The sequence below is a fragment of the Mustela erminea genome, chromosome 3, assembly GCF_009829155.1.
Source record: "Mustela erminea isolate mMusErm1 chromosome 3, mMusErm1.Pri, whole genome shotgun sequence".
Taxonomy (NCBI): domain Eukaryota; kingdom Metazoa; phylum Chordata; class Mammalia; order Carnivora; family Mustelidae; genus Mustela; species Mustela erminea.
The window spans coordinates 88,116,381-88,130,254 of record NC_045616.1 but is presented as its reverse complement, the minus strand read 5'-3'; the positions used below and the strand labels follow the sequence as shown (position 1 = coordinate 88,130,254).

Genomic DNA, 13,874 nt, shown 5'->3' with positions numbered 1-13,874 from the left:
TTGTATATATGCAAGAACAGGGACATTGCTGTGTGTTAGTTATTTTGTACCTCCAGGGCCCAGAACAGTACTTGGCACACAGATACTCCACAAAAATCAAAGAGGAGGAGGCACTGGGTTTTCTTGGCAAGCACAGTTCTTGGGTCTCTGCTGGAGGGGTACAGAAGCAGAGGTATTACCAGCAGGCAGGTCTTTGAGAAAGATCCTCCACAGGTGTCTGTGACCCTAGGATTTAAAATGGCCAATGGTGGTGTAGTATTTCATGTTGCCAGGTCAGAGAGACTCCAGGATCTTCCATTTCGGTGTTCCCTGTGGCTTGCTGGTGCCTAGTGTGACCCCCTACCCCCACGCCATCCCTACCTCATCTCACTGAGGGACAGTCTTGGCATTTGCCTGTGTACAAACCCAAGGTAGTCTTGGCTGGGCCAGATGCTTCCTCACACATCCTCACATTGGGGCTTCACAGCGAGCCCTTGGGCTGGGTTTGGATTAGGTCCTGGTGCAGATGAGGGACTCGCCTCACTGCCCTCCTGTCACAGGCCAGCCAGCTGGGCCAAGAGCCAACCCCAGCTGTTCCGCCTGCTGCCCTGTTACTGATAACTTCCAGAAGACAACATTATGTTTCAAGTCAGCAGCTAATCATGAGAGGCTGGAGGTTATGTGAAATAGGAATTTTATTTCATAATTAAAGAGCTAGGACTGGTAATCAGAGCCTTTGGTACATACTCAGGCCTTACCTGCCATACTCTTTTTGTATTGATAAAATTAAAAAGCATCTACCAAAATACATTGCTTATTTGTACTCCTCAAAGCAGTATCCTAAGAGAAACCCCAATATTATGTAATTCATTAATTTTTTTTTGCCGTCAGGTTGGGAAGGTTATAAAAATATGCTTAATGTTGGATAAAATATTTCTTTTTAATACAGTGTGTTTCCTATGCAGGGTAATCATCACCTTTATGTTAGGATACAGGTGCTAGAGGAGTACATGATTTCAAAGAGAGTGTTGACTCTAGTGGAAGTTGAAGCCTCAGCCCCCATGAGAAACTCCTTGCCCCTTTGGCAAGTGTTGATGTGGTGCCTTTGCCCGGTGTTTGTTGGGTGGGCTTCCAATGTGGGCATTAATGAGGTGGGGTCTTGGACAAATAATGAATGATTTTAACTTAATTCCCCAGAACTGTTAGGAACATGGCACATGAAAATCCAGAATGTTCATACATTGGGCTCAGACGCCCGGGGTTGTGTCTGACTTGTGATCTCTGTGTTGGTGGTAGACCCCCGAGGAACTGGATGACTCTGACTTTGAGACAGAGGACTTCGATGTCAGAAGTAGGACAAGCGTCCAGACAGAAGATGATCAGCTGATAGCAGGCCAAAGTGCCCGGGTAAGGGACACATTTGACTTCACTTTGCAACTCCTCCCTGTGCCACTAGGAACTTGGCTTTTTATTTTCTAGGAAAACACTCAGTATTGAGAATACCATTTTCCCATTCTCTCTCTGGCAGCAGGACTGAGGTGAACCTCAGTTGTGGCACATGCTAGCCTGTTGTATGTTCCATTAGAATGCCTCCTTGGTTGGGAGCAGGGCAGGAATAAGCCCTCTGCCTCAGCTGTGCCCTGGGGCTTTGGTTGATGACAGAGCGCTGCATCGGGAGCGCCCTAGCATCCAGTCAATGCAATGTTTGTTAAAAGGATTGTGAAATTCGAAAAAGATTGCTGTCTTTGCCCATCTCAATGATATCATGGGTATGAACTATTTAATTATTCATGGTTTACCAAAAAAAAAAACAACAGTGGTACATTCAAGAAAATCATTCAGAGCCATTGCATTCATTTGAGTCATTAAATTTTCAATCAATAGCATTTATGTTTTTGGGAGCATGCCAAGAAATATTTCTGTGGAGTCTTTCTGCACTCTGTAGAAATCATTTTGAACAACAAATGCATCCTTGCTTTTGGGCCCCACTCCATCGTGAGCACTTGGGGAAGCTGAGTGGGGAGCAGCTCTAGGCTTGGTGTCCGTGGGCCTTGAGGTGGGCACCAGGCCTCCAGTTTCAGTGCCATGTCACATAGCTAAATGTAGAAGCCATGGGCAGGGCCCACCAGGGAGAGGGCTCCATGCATCATTCCCTTCTCGTATGTCCTCTCCCCACGGCAGCAGGCAGAGGATGAACTTACCAAAAATTAAGCAGCTTCTGTTCCTGTACAGATGTGATCTGGAAGCTTCCATGTTAGGTTTCTGTCCCTTGCAGTGTGTTTTCTCCACACAAAAACTTGTTCTTGAAAGTGGGTCGGAAATTCAGACTGCTATAAACTTCTGCTCCAAATGAGAAGAAGTGGACCTTTAGGAAAAATGAAATCTATTAAAGCATTATCTTACCTGTGTCATAGATTGCTTGGTAGAAATACTCTGGGCTAATGCACTGTGAGAACTTCATCTTCTCTTTCTGTAAGAGCTTTCTATGCTTCTGATTCCAGGCGATCATGGCTCAGCTTCCCCAGGAGCAAAAAGCAAAGATTGCAGAACAGGTGGCCAGCTTCCAGGAAGAAAAGAGCAAGCTGGATGCCGAAGTGTCCAAGTGGGATGACAGTGGTAATGACATCATCGTGCTGGCCAAGCAGATGTGCATGATTATGATGGAGATGACAGACTTCACCCGGTGAGCCGCCCCCACCCCCACCACGTGCACAGAGGTGACCCTGTGCTGCTTTGCAGACCTTTCCTTTTTCTGTCCATCTCCAGTTACATACGACAATGCCTGTTCTCTCTCGTCAGAGGTAAAGGGCCGCTCAAAAACACATCAGACGTGATCAGTGCTGCCAAGAAAATTGCGGAGGCTGGATCCAGGATGGACAAGCTCGGCCGGACCATTGCAGACCATGTGAGTGAGAGGCTTGGCTTGCTCTGGGTTTTTTAGGTCACCCCAACCTGGACCATTCCAAGGTGGTGACAGTAATGTTTTTCTGGGGACACAACACTCTTCTTATCTCTGACATTGTGCTTAACTTGTCAACCTCCCTGATTAATACCAGCAGAGATTTGTAAGGATTTCTGAATTCCTCCTTTCCTTTGACAAGTCTTGGGATCCAGGCAGAGTGTGCATGAGAGCACCTCTCTAGAGCAGGTGTGTGTATCCTGCCGTCTGCCGTGGTGGTGGCTTGGCAGCCGCTACTGTGGGCTGCTGCTTGTTCTCTCCTCCTTGCCTCAGATCCAGCTGGGAGCTGCCTCTGGGGGCTTCCCACACTGAAACTGGGCAGCTCATGTGGGTATTTCGTCTAAGAATTAGATGCCCCATGGTAGTGCTTTGGAAAGCTGATGGGCTCCGCTGGGGACAGATGTGTCTGTCCCCTGTACCATGTGTTCTCAAGCACCCAGTCTTCATCCCTTTGCTTCCATATGCATGTATCAACAAATGTGGTTCCTCCTCCAAGTTTACACTACATCTCCCTTGATGCTCTAAGTTTATTCTCAGAGCCCCTATTGCCCATTAGAGTTTCTGTCTGCAGGTCCAGCCCTGCAGTCCCCTCCTTGCCAGAAGGATCCAAGCTGCAGAACAAGTGGCCATGTTTCCTCACCACTCAAGCCAGAGATGCAGAGGTCCTTCTTGACTCCCCCTCTTTGCAATCTAGGACTAAGCCCTGGTATATCTGCTGGCCACACCCAGTCTTTTCCTCTCTGCAACCACAGCTCAGTCCAGGCCTCCGCAGCCCAGGCTCAGCCAGTGGTAGCCTCTCCTCACTGGTCCTGCCCTCCCCTCCATGTGGGACATGGCCATCAGCACAGTCCTAATGGGCAGACCAGATGGGGTCCACAGTTCTTCACTAGCTTCCTCTCACAACATTCGGGAGCCCCAGCGTGCTTTCCAGGCCTCTGTTGAGACCACCTCTCAGTACACTCCAGCCTCACCAGAGGGAAGGGTTTGCTTTAAACACTTGAGAGAGGTGCTCTATTTTGTTGCTGGGGGGGAAGCTTTCTAAGCCATCCTCAGCTTTCGCAACAGGATGGGAAATGGGCTGCCCTTGGGTTTCCCTGAAGCTGGTCAAGACCTCAGGTGTTCTTTCCCTTGCATCAGGTTACTCACTCATCCCCCATCTTTGCCGAAAGTTAACATCTCCTTTTTATCAGGTGTTTACAGTGTGCATCACAGTTGAGCACATAAAGTGCCTGTGAGCAGAAGAGCACTTGGGTGGTTATTATGCTCAAAGCATTCTCTCCCTTTTCTCAGAACCAGGCTCTTGCTGAGGCTTTTTCTCCCTTTGAGGGACGTGGGCCCCAGCAGAGCAAGCCTAGGACCGGAGTCCCCCAGTAACTGGTAACTCCCCTCCCCTGCCCTTCACGGCACACTGAGCTGTATCCAGCTGAGCCTGGTGTTGGTGGGGGCTGTGTTGGGGCCAGGCCTGGGTTGGGATGCTGAACCTGCTGCTCCCCCATCAGTGTCCAGACTCAGCCTGCAAGCAGGACCTGCTGGCCTACCTGCAGCGGATCGCGCTCTACTGCCACCAGCTCAACATCTGCAGCAAAGTCAAGGCTGAGGTGCAGAATCTAGGAGGGGAGCTTGTCGTCTCTGGGGTAAGTTATATCCATGAAAAGTGATTCTCCAAAATGAAAGTAGCCTCTTGGCCGCATATACTTCTTACATGCCCTGAAACCAGGAAAGTGCACTGTGGAAAAACCATTGGTTTCTTCTCAGTCCTTGGTGACCATGAGCTGCATGTCAGGCACCCTGATGAACCACAGTGCCTGGTGACAGCTGGGAGCCAATTCCTGGCTGGTCTCTCCCTGGGAAAAAGTGTTTTTATCTTTCTTGTTCTCCCCCCTAGAGAGAAATTGAACCTGTTCCAAAATTAAAAAGATAACCTAGCCAGGCTTTCTCAGACCTCCTCCACCCTTCTTCACAGAGTATTCAAGCAGTATTTCTCCCTCTGCTACGTTTCTGAACCCCTCATCACATTGGGCCGGGGGGAGAGGAGTTCTTGCTTGGCCTGTTGGGTTCCCTGTAGCTTCTGCTTATCTCAGGGCTTTTCCTTTGAAAGACTCCGTGGTATGTGGGACATACCGATGGTCCCTAGGTCATGACTGAAAGCGGTGGGTTTCTGTCTAGGAAGCCTCCTTGTCACTGCTGGTTATAGCTGCACAGTCACTCAGACTGATCTTTCTCTGGGTTTTGAGTCTGAATAAAGATTTGGGAAGGGGTGGGGACAGGCAAGGTGATGGTGCCTTGTGGTTTTGATACTACTCCCTTGACTTCTAAGTATGTGAAACAGGCATGTTAAGCTTTCTTGGATCAGGGCAGTAGCCACTGGGAGAGCAAACCAGGAATGTGGCTACTGCCCAGATCCCTAGTGTACATGGGGTGGAGGTCAGGCCTGTGATACTCACCACCCTGTCTGTGCCTCTCAGGTGGACAGTGCCATGTCCCTGATCCAGGCCGCCAAGAACTTGATGAATGCGGTGGTGCAGACAGTGAAGGCATCCTACGTGGCCTCTACCAAATATCAGAAGTCTCAGGGTATGGCTTCCCTCAACCTCCCGGCTGTGTCGTGGAAGATGAAGGCACCTGAGAAAAAGCCCTTGGTGAAGAGAGAGAAGCAGGATGAAACACAGACCAAGATTAAACGGGCATCTCAGAAGAAGCACGTGAACCCTGTGCAGGCCCTAAGCGAGTTCAAAGCCATGGACAGCATCTAGGGCCACCTTGCCAGCTGCCCCCACCCCTTGGGGCTTCTAAAGATCAGTCACTGCTCTTCACTCAAATATATCTGCTAAATAGAACACTGATATTAGATTCCACAGGGAAATAGGCAGATTTTAAACCTGTCCAGGTGGTGAATTTGGCAAGGACATACTTGTGTTTAAATTGGTCAGAAATACTTTTGGAATTCAGGAGCACATTTCTAGCTATATTTTTTATAAGTTGAAATAAAAATAATTCCATAACCAAAGAGAAGCCCACATTAACTTGTTAGTGATACTCTTGACCGAGTTCTCAGTGTGGCATTAGGGGTTGAGATACGGGGATCAGAATCAGCCTTGGCTAGGGAGGTGGCTTCCACCAGTGCTGGGTTCTGGGGGTTTGGCTGGTGTCACATGACCAAAGATGTTCCCAAGTAAGCTACCTGGGCATCTTAGGAAGCTGTGCCTGGAGAAGGAGCGTGCCTGGAGAAGGAGCATTCCCAGAAAGGTTTTGGGGGGACAGACCACACGAAGCTCAATAGAACATAATGCATCATGAAGAAAACTGATTACTCTCTTTATGACATGAAATGAGAATTTTAATGCCTGGTTACAATTACTAATGTACTCTGCTGCAGGACATTAATAAAGTTGCTTTTTTCAGACTAGAATGTTGTGATGCCCCAATCAGAACATGCTTTATTTCCCGTTCCTCAGCTTCAAATGCAAATTCATCATTGGGCTCACTTCTAATAATTGCAGTGTTTCCTACCTTGGGCTTTGCAACAGAAGCCTGACAAAAAGTAGTGTTTGCTTAGGCAATAATTTAGACTTTACCTTATTTGTGATTACTATAGCGATTACTATAGCTAAAAGGTATAATTTTGCTGTCTTATTTAAATTTTATGAATTTAAATGTTTTTTACACTAACTTTTCCCAGTAAAGTCCACTATGAAACCAAGTCTGAGAGGCCAAGGTGATTTTCTTTGCCTTCTAGTGGGTCGGGTTTTACATTAAACATCTCTTGGATTTGCCCAGCGCATCTGTGGTGCCCTGGTCCCTCGTGATGTCCCTCTGCCCTGGGGACAGTGTTGCCCAGTCTGTGGCTCTAAGCTAACAGCTGTCAGGGCTTTGACACTTACGTGCCAGCTTCCCCTCCCAATCCAGGGAGGGCCTCACCCTCCTCAGGAACTCCGATGTTGGAGCTTCAAGTGCAGGTCAGAACCTTGGAGGCATTCATGATATCTCTGTGGGTGTCTCCCACTCTGTTCTGAATTGTCCTACCAACTTAAAATTGTGCTAATAGCTGCCCTAAATATAAAAGTACCCCTTCAACCTCATGTCTTTCCTGGGCACACATACCCTCCTGAAGCACAGGGCCCCAAAGAGACCAATATGGTGCTTGTGTTTTCTTCCTCCTTCCAATTTGGTCAGCTGTGTCCTGGCCATTCTGCTGCCGTCCATCCTACCACTAAGTAGCATGGCTCCTTGTCTCCTCCATCTCACCATACAAGTGGCCAGGGGAACACTCCTTCCCCTCTACCTCTCCTCCCCACCACCCCATCCTTCTTCCTGAAGCCCCTCACGGGACTCTTGGAACACCTGACTGGGTTCCGGTCTTCCTTACCATGTGCCCCTTCTCCTCTTCCTAGTTGTGTGGTCCCAGGGCTCAGTAGCTGGGCTACTTCCTCTCTAGCTCTGCTCTTTCTTTGGATTTTAAGCAGAATCCTGGCTTTAAATACTGTCCAAATGCTGAATGCTCTCAGAACTTGACTACTCTGCCTCCTGAATTATCCACTTGGATGTCTTAATCAGCATCTCAAACTTGAGCTGTCCAATTTCTTCAAAATGTAGGCGGGTCCAACTACTAGTAACTCAACCGCTTCTGCTTACTATTACCTGGCCTAAGCTGTTAATTTATTTCTATGTAACAGATTGCCCCAAAACTTAGCAGCTAAAGCAACAAACACTTATTACCTCAGTTTCTAAAGATAAGAATCCAGGAGCAGCTCAGTGGTAAGCTCTGACTTGGGGACTCATGGGACTGCAGTGTCTGAGGCCTTGATGGGCTGGGGGATCTGCTTCTGAGCTCCTCACGTGGCTGCTGGCAGAAGGCCTTGGCTCCATCCTACGTGGGCCTTTCCATAGAGCCGCTCACAACATGGTAGCTGGCTTCCCCCAGAAGGAATGATCCAGAGAAATTGGCAGCTGGAAAAAAAATAACAGCAAGCAGATGGAAGCTACAGGGTTTTTAAACACAAAACAAAAAAACCCCACCCTGATCTTAGAAAAGTGATAAATCACTTCTGCTGTACTTTGTCGGTCCCATCAACTCCCGCCCCCTCACCCCCAGCGCACTGTGAAAAGGGACAGCACATGGGGTAAATGTCATGGCCGGGGGGGGGGGGCTCCCACAGTCCTGTGCATCCCGGCCACTGCAGTGACCTTTCCACCAGGCTCCCCCAGTCATCCTGTTCCCTCACTCCACTACCCACGACAGTCATAGGAACCTCGATAAACAGGTCTGATAGTGTCGTTCCCTTAGCTCAATCCCTAACAGAGGCTTCCATCTCCCAGTAAAAGTCCTCGGTGATGGTCTGGTCTCTTGCCCATCTGGCCTTTACTCCCCAGTCTCTGTCATTGGGCCTCTGCACTCGTGCGCCTGCTGCCTGCCTGCAGGGCACCCTCCCCAGATAGCTCCCTGGGCCTCCAGGTATCCTGCTGAAAGTTCTCTAACCCGAAACCCCTCCCTGATAGTACCCTGCCCTCTCTCCACAGTATGCATCCATGTGGGTGGGAATCTTCCGTTCCTCGCTGACTTTCCAAGGCCCCAGGCAGGGAGTGAGCAGCAGCCCCAGGACATCGCTGAGCCCTTGAGGCACTGGCCTCCGTGGCTCAGTCTCTCCCCTGGCGGACTCAAGATACACATGGACTCTTGGGCCATTCCCATGGCTTCCTTTGCCATCAGCTGGCCTCACTCCACAACTCTCTTCCACCCTGAGCTCCGATCCACATCTGCCTCAGATGTTTCATCACCTGACCTGCTGGCTTCTTACAGCCTACCCCTGGCAGTCCCCATTCCCGTCCCCATTTCCCCCTCAGCCTGTCCACTCCTCTCCTGCACAGACCAAGGGCCCAGCCCTCACCTGGACTGACTGCTGCAAAGCTGCCGAAATTGGCCTACCTCAGCCCCCAGCATCCATTAGCCATTCTCACCTAGTAGAAAAGGATCTTCTGGAAATACCTCTGCCAGTCACATCTCTGGGACCTCCCACCTCTCCTGCTGGCCGGTGGGTATGCAGGGCCTGGCACTGTGACCCTGCCCTCTGTGCCCAAACTGCCTCCTGGCGGTGGTTCCTGGGACAACCCAGCGCTTTTCCTGGGTCTGGATCATCCTTGGCCATATCATCGTCCCGGCGTTAAAAGATGAACTCATTTAATCCACCTCCGAAGCAATATCTGGAATCATGTTCCTGTGCTACTTCTATTCCAGTACACAGTCACGTAACATTCTGATAAATGTTCACGTGTGTCACCCCTGCACCACAGTGGGAAGCACTGGCCCACGGTCTCCCTCCCGCCCCGGGGACTCTGCCTGGCCCTCTCTGCCTCCACCTGCACTGTTGGGGTGCTGGCCTTCCAGGGGGCCGCCCTGTGTCCTGCTGGGGAACAGACATTGGTGGTCTCGTTCACCCTACTGCCCAGCAAAAGGCTTGGCACATGCTTGAGAAACAGTTGTCGAATCGTTCATTGAGGTAAACCAATCTAGCAGAAGATACTGGAAGGCACAGAGCGGGCAAGTGAGGAGGCACTAGAGAGAGGCCCTGCCCAAAAATCCTGAAATCCTACATCCTCATCAGAGACCGTGGTCTCAAGCTACGCAGCCCGGGCTGAGCACCAGGGAGACCTACGCCACCCTGTCCTTGCGGGTATTCGCTCCTTTGCCACAAAAGTGGTTTGCCCTCAGCATCCTGAGGCTTCTTGCTTCTCAGACAAGGCAGATATGACCCTCAGTGTCACCTCCCTCAGGGGAGGCCTGGCCACTACCTGCATGCCGGGGACTGCAGAGCCTGCCTCCCCTCTGCTCACTGGCAGCAGCTGCCCTCCTCCTTCCCAGCAGTGCCCCCCAAGGTCCCCAGACACCTCAAAGACCCCACCTCACCTCTGCAGCCTGAATCCTCACCACTGAATGCTCCACCACTGAAGGAGGAACTGCTATGTACTGGACACGCGGCCCAGAGCCCCCATCAGGCCGCCACTCACCCCGTCCCCCACCTCATCCTATCCACCTGTGACCACTGGTGCCATTATTGCCCGTCCGGCCTTAGAGCTGAGGGGACTGAGTCAGAGAGGTCCAGCTGGTCCAGAGTCCACAACAGGCAAGGAGCCCAGCTTCCCTCCCAGCTTCAGGACCCAGTCCCCCTACAGCCTCAGATGACCATCCCTTCTGGGCTGCAGAGAGCAGGGCAGGGGCCTGTCCCCCAGCCTTCCTCCCAGAAGCTGCCTCAAGCTCCTCCCCACTGCAGCGGCCACATCCCACTGCAGGGCCCAGTCCTCGGGGCTCTCCAGGCCCCCAGCCTACTCAAGGGCTGTACCCAATGCTCCCTTCTAGTTCCTGCCTCCCAGGTTCTCCTTCTTCCTCCATCTTTCTCAGCAGCAGACAAAACACATTCACCTAGATTCCAAAGTTTAAAACCAACGACAATACAAAGAGCTTCCCTTGAGTCCTGCCTCCAACCCCCTTACCAGAACTCAGATGAGCCTCCAGGCCCACTGCCCACCCTTCTCCACAGCACACACCGTTCTGCCCATTCCTCCCCTTTAGTAGCACATGGTGCCGGGGCCACTCTGTTCGCCCGGTCTCCCACACCCACCCCTGACCCCTGACCCCTGTCCTTCATCTCCTCTCCCAGCTCCTCCTCTTGACTTCTCATGTTGAAGCAACCAGGCCACACACCTTGGTCCTTCTGTCCTCCCTGTCTGCAATGGTTCCCAGCTCTAGTATGCTGCCAGGTGCTGGCCAACCAGCTTCCTGGGGCAGAGGGGAGGGGCTGCATACGTGTACAGACATTTAGTACATGTTTCACTCCCGCAAGAATTTGCAGCACATAATTCACAATTAACCAAGTATGCAGTAGCCTTTCCCATAAATTCCCAACAGCCAAGTGATTCTCACAAAAGGCTTTCACTGATTTTTGTTGAAACTGCATCCATAGCCAACCTATGGTTGCAACTGACAAATGAGTCTAGTTCTGACATCAAAGTTGGTTGTTACTTTGTTGACCTTAAGGAGTAAGATGGAAGTGAAGCAACGATAACATCTTAGAATCGCACTTGTTCATCCACGAGTGACTTCTTTGCTCACTCAGATAATACCTGTCAAATACTGTGAGACATCCATTTTTATGGGCTATCTATAGACGACCCACTTTCAAGTTTAATAGGCAGTATTAACATTTCTTCCTCACTTTAAGACTAGACAATCAACACAACAATAAATCAAGCCTGGATTTGTAGCATTTCCTGAGCTCATGGCGTCAGAACTCCCACATCAGATTTCCAGCCACCAGCGTGTTGTCCTGTTGGTGGGAGCTGGGAAGAGAAGCGCCGGGGTACAGTGTTACGTAGTTTCCACCACCTGGATAGGACAGACAGATGTAAGTACAGTGACTCCTGAATGACTCAGGCAATGGGGAATGGCCCCCAGTGCAGCCAAATGTCCCCGTATAAATTTTGACCCCCCCCCGCCAATTAACTACTAATAGCCTACTGTTGATTGAAGACTTACGGATACCATAGCTGAGGAACACATACTTTGTGTTACAGGGTTTTGGGAGTTCTTTTTTTTTAGATTTTATTTGAGAGAGAGCACGAGTCGGGTAACGGGGCAGTGGGGGAAGGAGGAGTGAATCTTAAGCAGACTCCCTGCTGAGCGCAGAGCCTGACACGGGGCTCCATCCTCTATCCTACAACTCTGAGATCATGACCTGAGCTGAAACCAAGAGCTGGATGTTTAACCCACTGAGCCGCCCCTGTGTGTTATATGAATAATACACCATATTACAATAAACTAGAGAAAACATTAAGAAAGACACAAGAGAAAATACATATACAGTATTATGTATGTAATTAAAAAAAAAAAACACAGTGGACCCCCGCAGTTCAAACCCACTTTTCGAGGGCCACCTATAATCTCAAGAGCACAGATCACAATGGTCAAATGTCAAGTAATTAGGAAAGAAAGTTTTGAGTGTTTACTGCCTTCACATTTTTAAATTCTGAATTTACATACACTAAAACTCACTTCTGGTATATAATTCCATGGACATGCCTCATGTATAGAGTCACCTTAATCAAGGTACAGACCGGTGCCGTCTCCTCCACATAGATTCCCTGTCCTACCGCAGTGTTGTAGAAATGTCCCCTTAAGTCCTAGCAAAATACCCTCAGTTTTGCCTTTTCCAGGCTGTCACACAAATGGAATCGCACAGTATGCAGTCTTTGGGGTCCAGTTTCTTCTGCGTGGGGTCACCTGCTCTGCTTCCCGCCATAAGGACTGCCACCTCACATGCGCTGACCACAGTTTGTCCATCCGAGGGACATTTTGTTTCTAGGTTGTTTTTGTCATTGTGTTTAAACAAAGTTGACATAAGCATTTATGTACAATTTCTGTGTGAACCTAGATGTTTATTTTGGGTAAATACCAGGCAGTGAGACTGGTAGGTTATATGGGAAGTATGTAATTCAGTAAGAGATGACCAAACTTTTCCATAGTAGCTGTAGCATTCTGCACCTACAAGGAAAACACAGGAGTCGCAGTCACTCTGCATCCTCCCCTGCATGTGATGTCATGTTTTCTGTGTGTTTAGGTATTTTTTTCTTTTCTATAGCCATTTGCATAGGTAGGTCATAGTATCTTGTGGTTCTAATTTATACCTCTCTAACAACTACTGATGCTGAACATCTCTCTTCACATGCTGGTCTGTCACTTGTATATCTCCTCTGGGGGTAATGTGTTTTCAAATGTCTTGCCCTTTTTTTTTTTTTTTTTTTTTTTAAAGATTTCACTTATTGAGAGTGAGCAGGAGAGCACAAGCCCAGGGAGAGGCAGGGACAATAGGAGAAGTAGACTCTCCACTGAGCGGGGAGTCCAACAAGGGACTTGGAGCTCAAACCCAGGACCCCAAGATCATCATCTGAGTTGAAGGCCGATGCTTAACTGACTAAGCCACCCAGGCCCCTATCGTTGACTTTTTTCCTTGATGAGTTCTGAGGACTCTTTATATAATCAGGATACAAGGCCTTTTTAGGATATGTAATTTTTCACTTATTTTTTCCCTGTTTGTGGCTTTTTATTTTCTTAATTTCCTTCACAGAACAGGTTTTTAATTTTAATGTATTTCCATTTATTCATTTTTTGCTTTATAAATTTTGCATCTGGAGTTTTACTAGGAAACGTTAGCCTAATTCAAGGTCACAAAGATTTCATTCCTCTTTTCCTCTAAAATTTGTGTAGTTTTCCATTTAGGTCTATAAATGATTTGTGATAAATTTTTTTTAAGATTTTATTTATTTATTTGACAGAGAGAGATCACAAGTAGACAGAGAGGCAGGCAGAGAGAGAGAGGGAAGCAGGCTCCCTGCTGAGCAGAGAGCCTGATGAGGGACTCGATCCCAGGACCCTGAGATCATGACCTGAGCCGAAGGCAGCGGCTTAACCCACTGAACCACCCAGGCACCCTTGTGATTAAATTTTGAGTGAAATAAGATGACAGGTGTAAGTCAAGTTTCGTTGCAGAAAACAGGACTGTCTACTTGTTGCAGCACCATTTATCAAAAAGCCAAACATTTCTCCACTGAACTGCCTTGTACCTTTGTCAAAAATTCAGTAACTATACTTGCGTGGGTTTACTTCTGAACTTGTCATGTGCTCTTCCATTTCTGTGTCTTGTCTTTGACCAGCACCACTCTGCCTGGATGACCAGAGATTGCAGTCAGCCTTACAATCAGCTCAGTCTGCATCCTCCAACTTCTTCCCTTTTTCAAGATTGTTTTAGCTATTCTGATTCCTTTCCATCTCCACACAAATTTTCACATCACACTCTTGAGATCAACAAAATTCCTGCTGGGATTGAATTGAATCCACAGATCAATTTTGGGGGTGCTGGCTCGTCTTCCAACCTATGAATCCATTTAC

At 48.8% G+C, this 13,874-nt stretch overlaps 1 protein-coding gene and 1 long non-coding RNA gene across 4 annotated transcripts in view; one reads left to right on the top strand and one right to left on the bottom strand.

Moving 5' to 3' along the window:
* CTNNA1 (catenin alpha 1) overlaps positions 1–6,638 on the top strand; it is a 185,461-nt gene extending 178,823 nt beyond the window's left edge. For all 3 annotated transcript variants that reach the window (XM_032336573.1, XM_032336575.1, XM_032336574.1), the window contains exons 14-18: positions 1,276–1,386; positions 2,481–2,662; positions 2,779–2,884; positions 4,438–4,572; positions 5,404–6,638. In XM_032336573.1, coding sequence (XP_032192464.1) covers positions 1,276–1,386; positions 2,481–2,662; positions 2,779–2,884; positions 4,438–4,572; positions 5,404–5,691 — 822 coding nt within the window. In that variant the 3' untranslated portion in view covers positions 5,692–6,638. The remainder of the gene's footprint in view (positions 1–1,275; positions 1,387–2,480; positions 2,663–2,778; positions 2,885–4,437; positions 4,573–5,403) is intronic.
* LOC116586511 lies at positions 1,872–5,455 on the bottom strand. The gene is made up of 2 exons (XR_004284050.1): positions 5,383–5,455; positions 1,872–2,344 (listed from the first exon to the last, which is right to left on the bottom strand). It is a non-coding gene; the product is annotated as an uncharacterized LOC116586511 (long non-coding RNA).
* Positions 6,639–13,874: the final 7,236 nt, after the last annotated feature.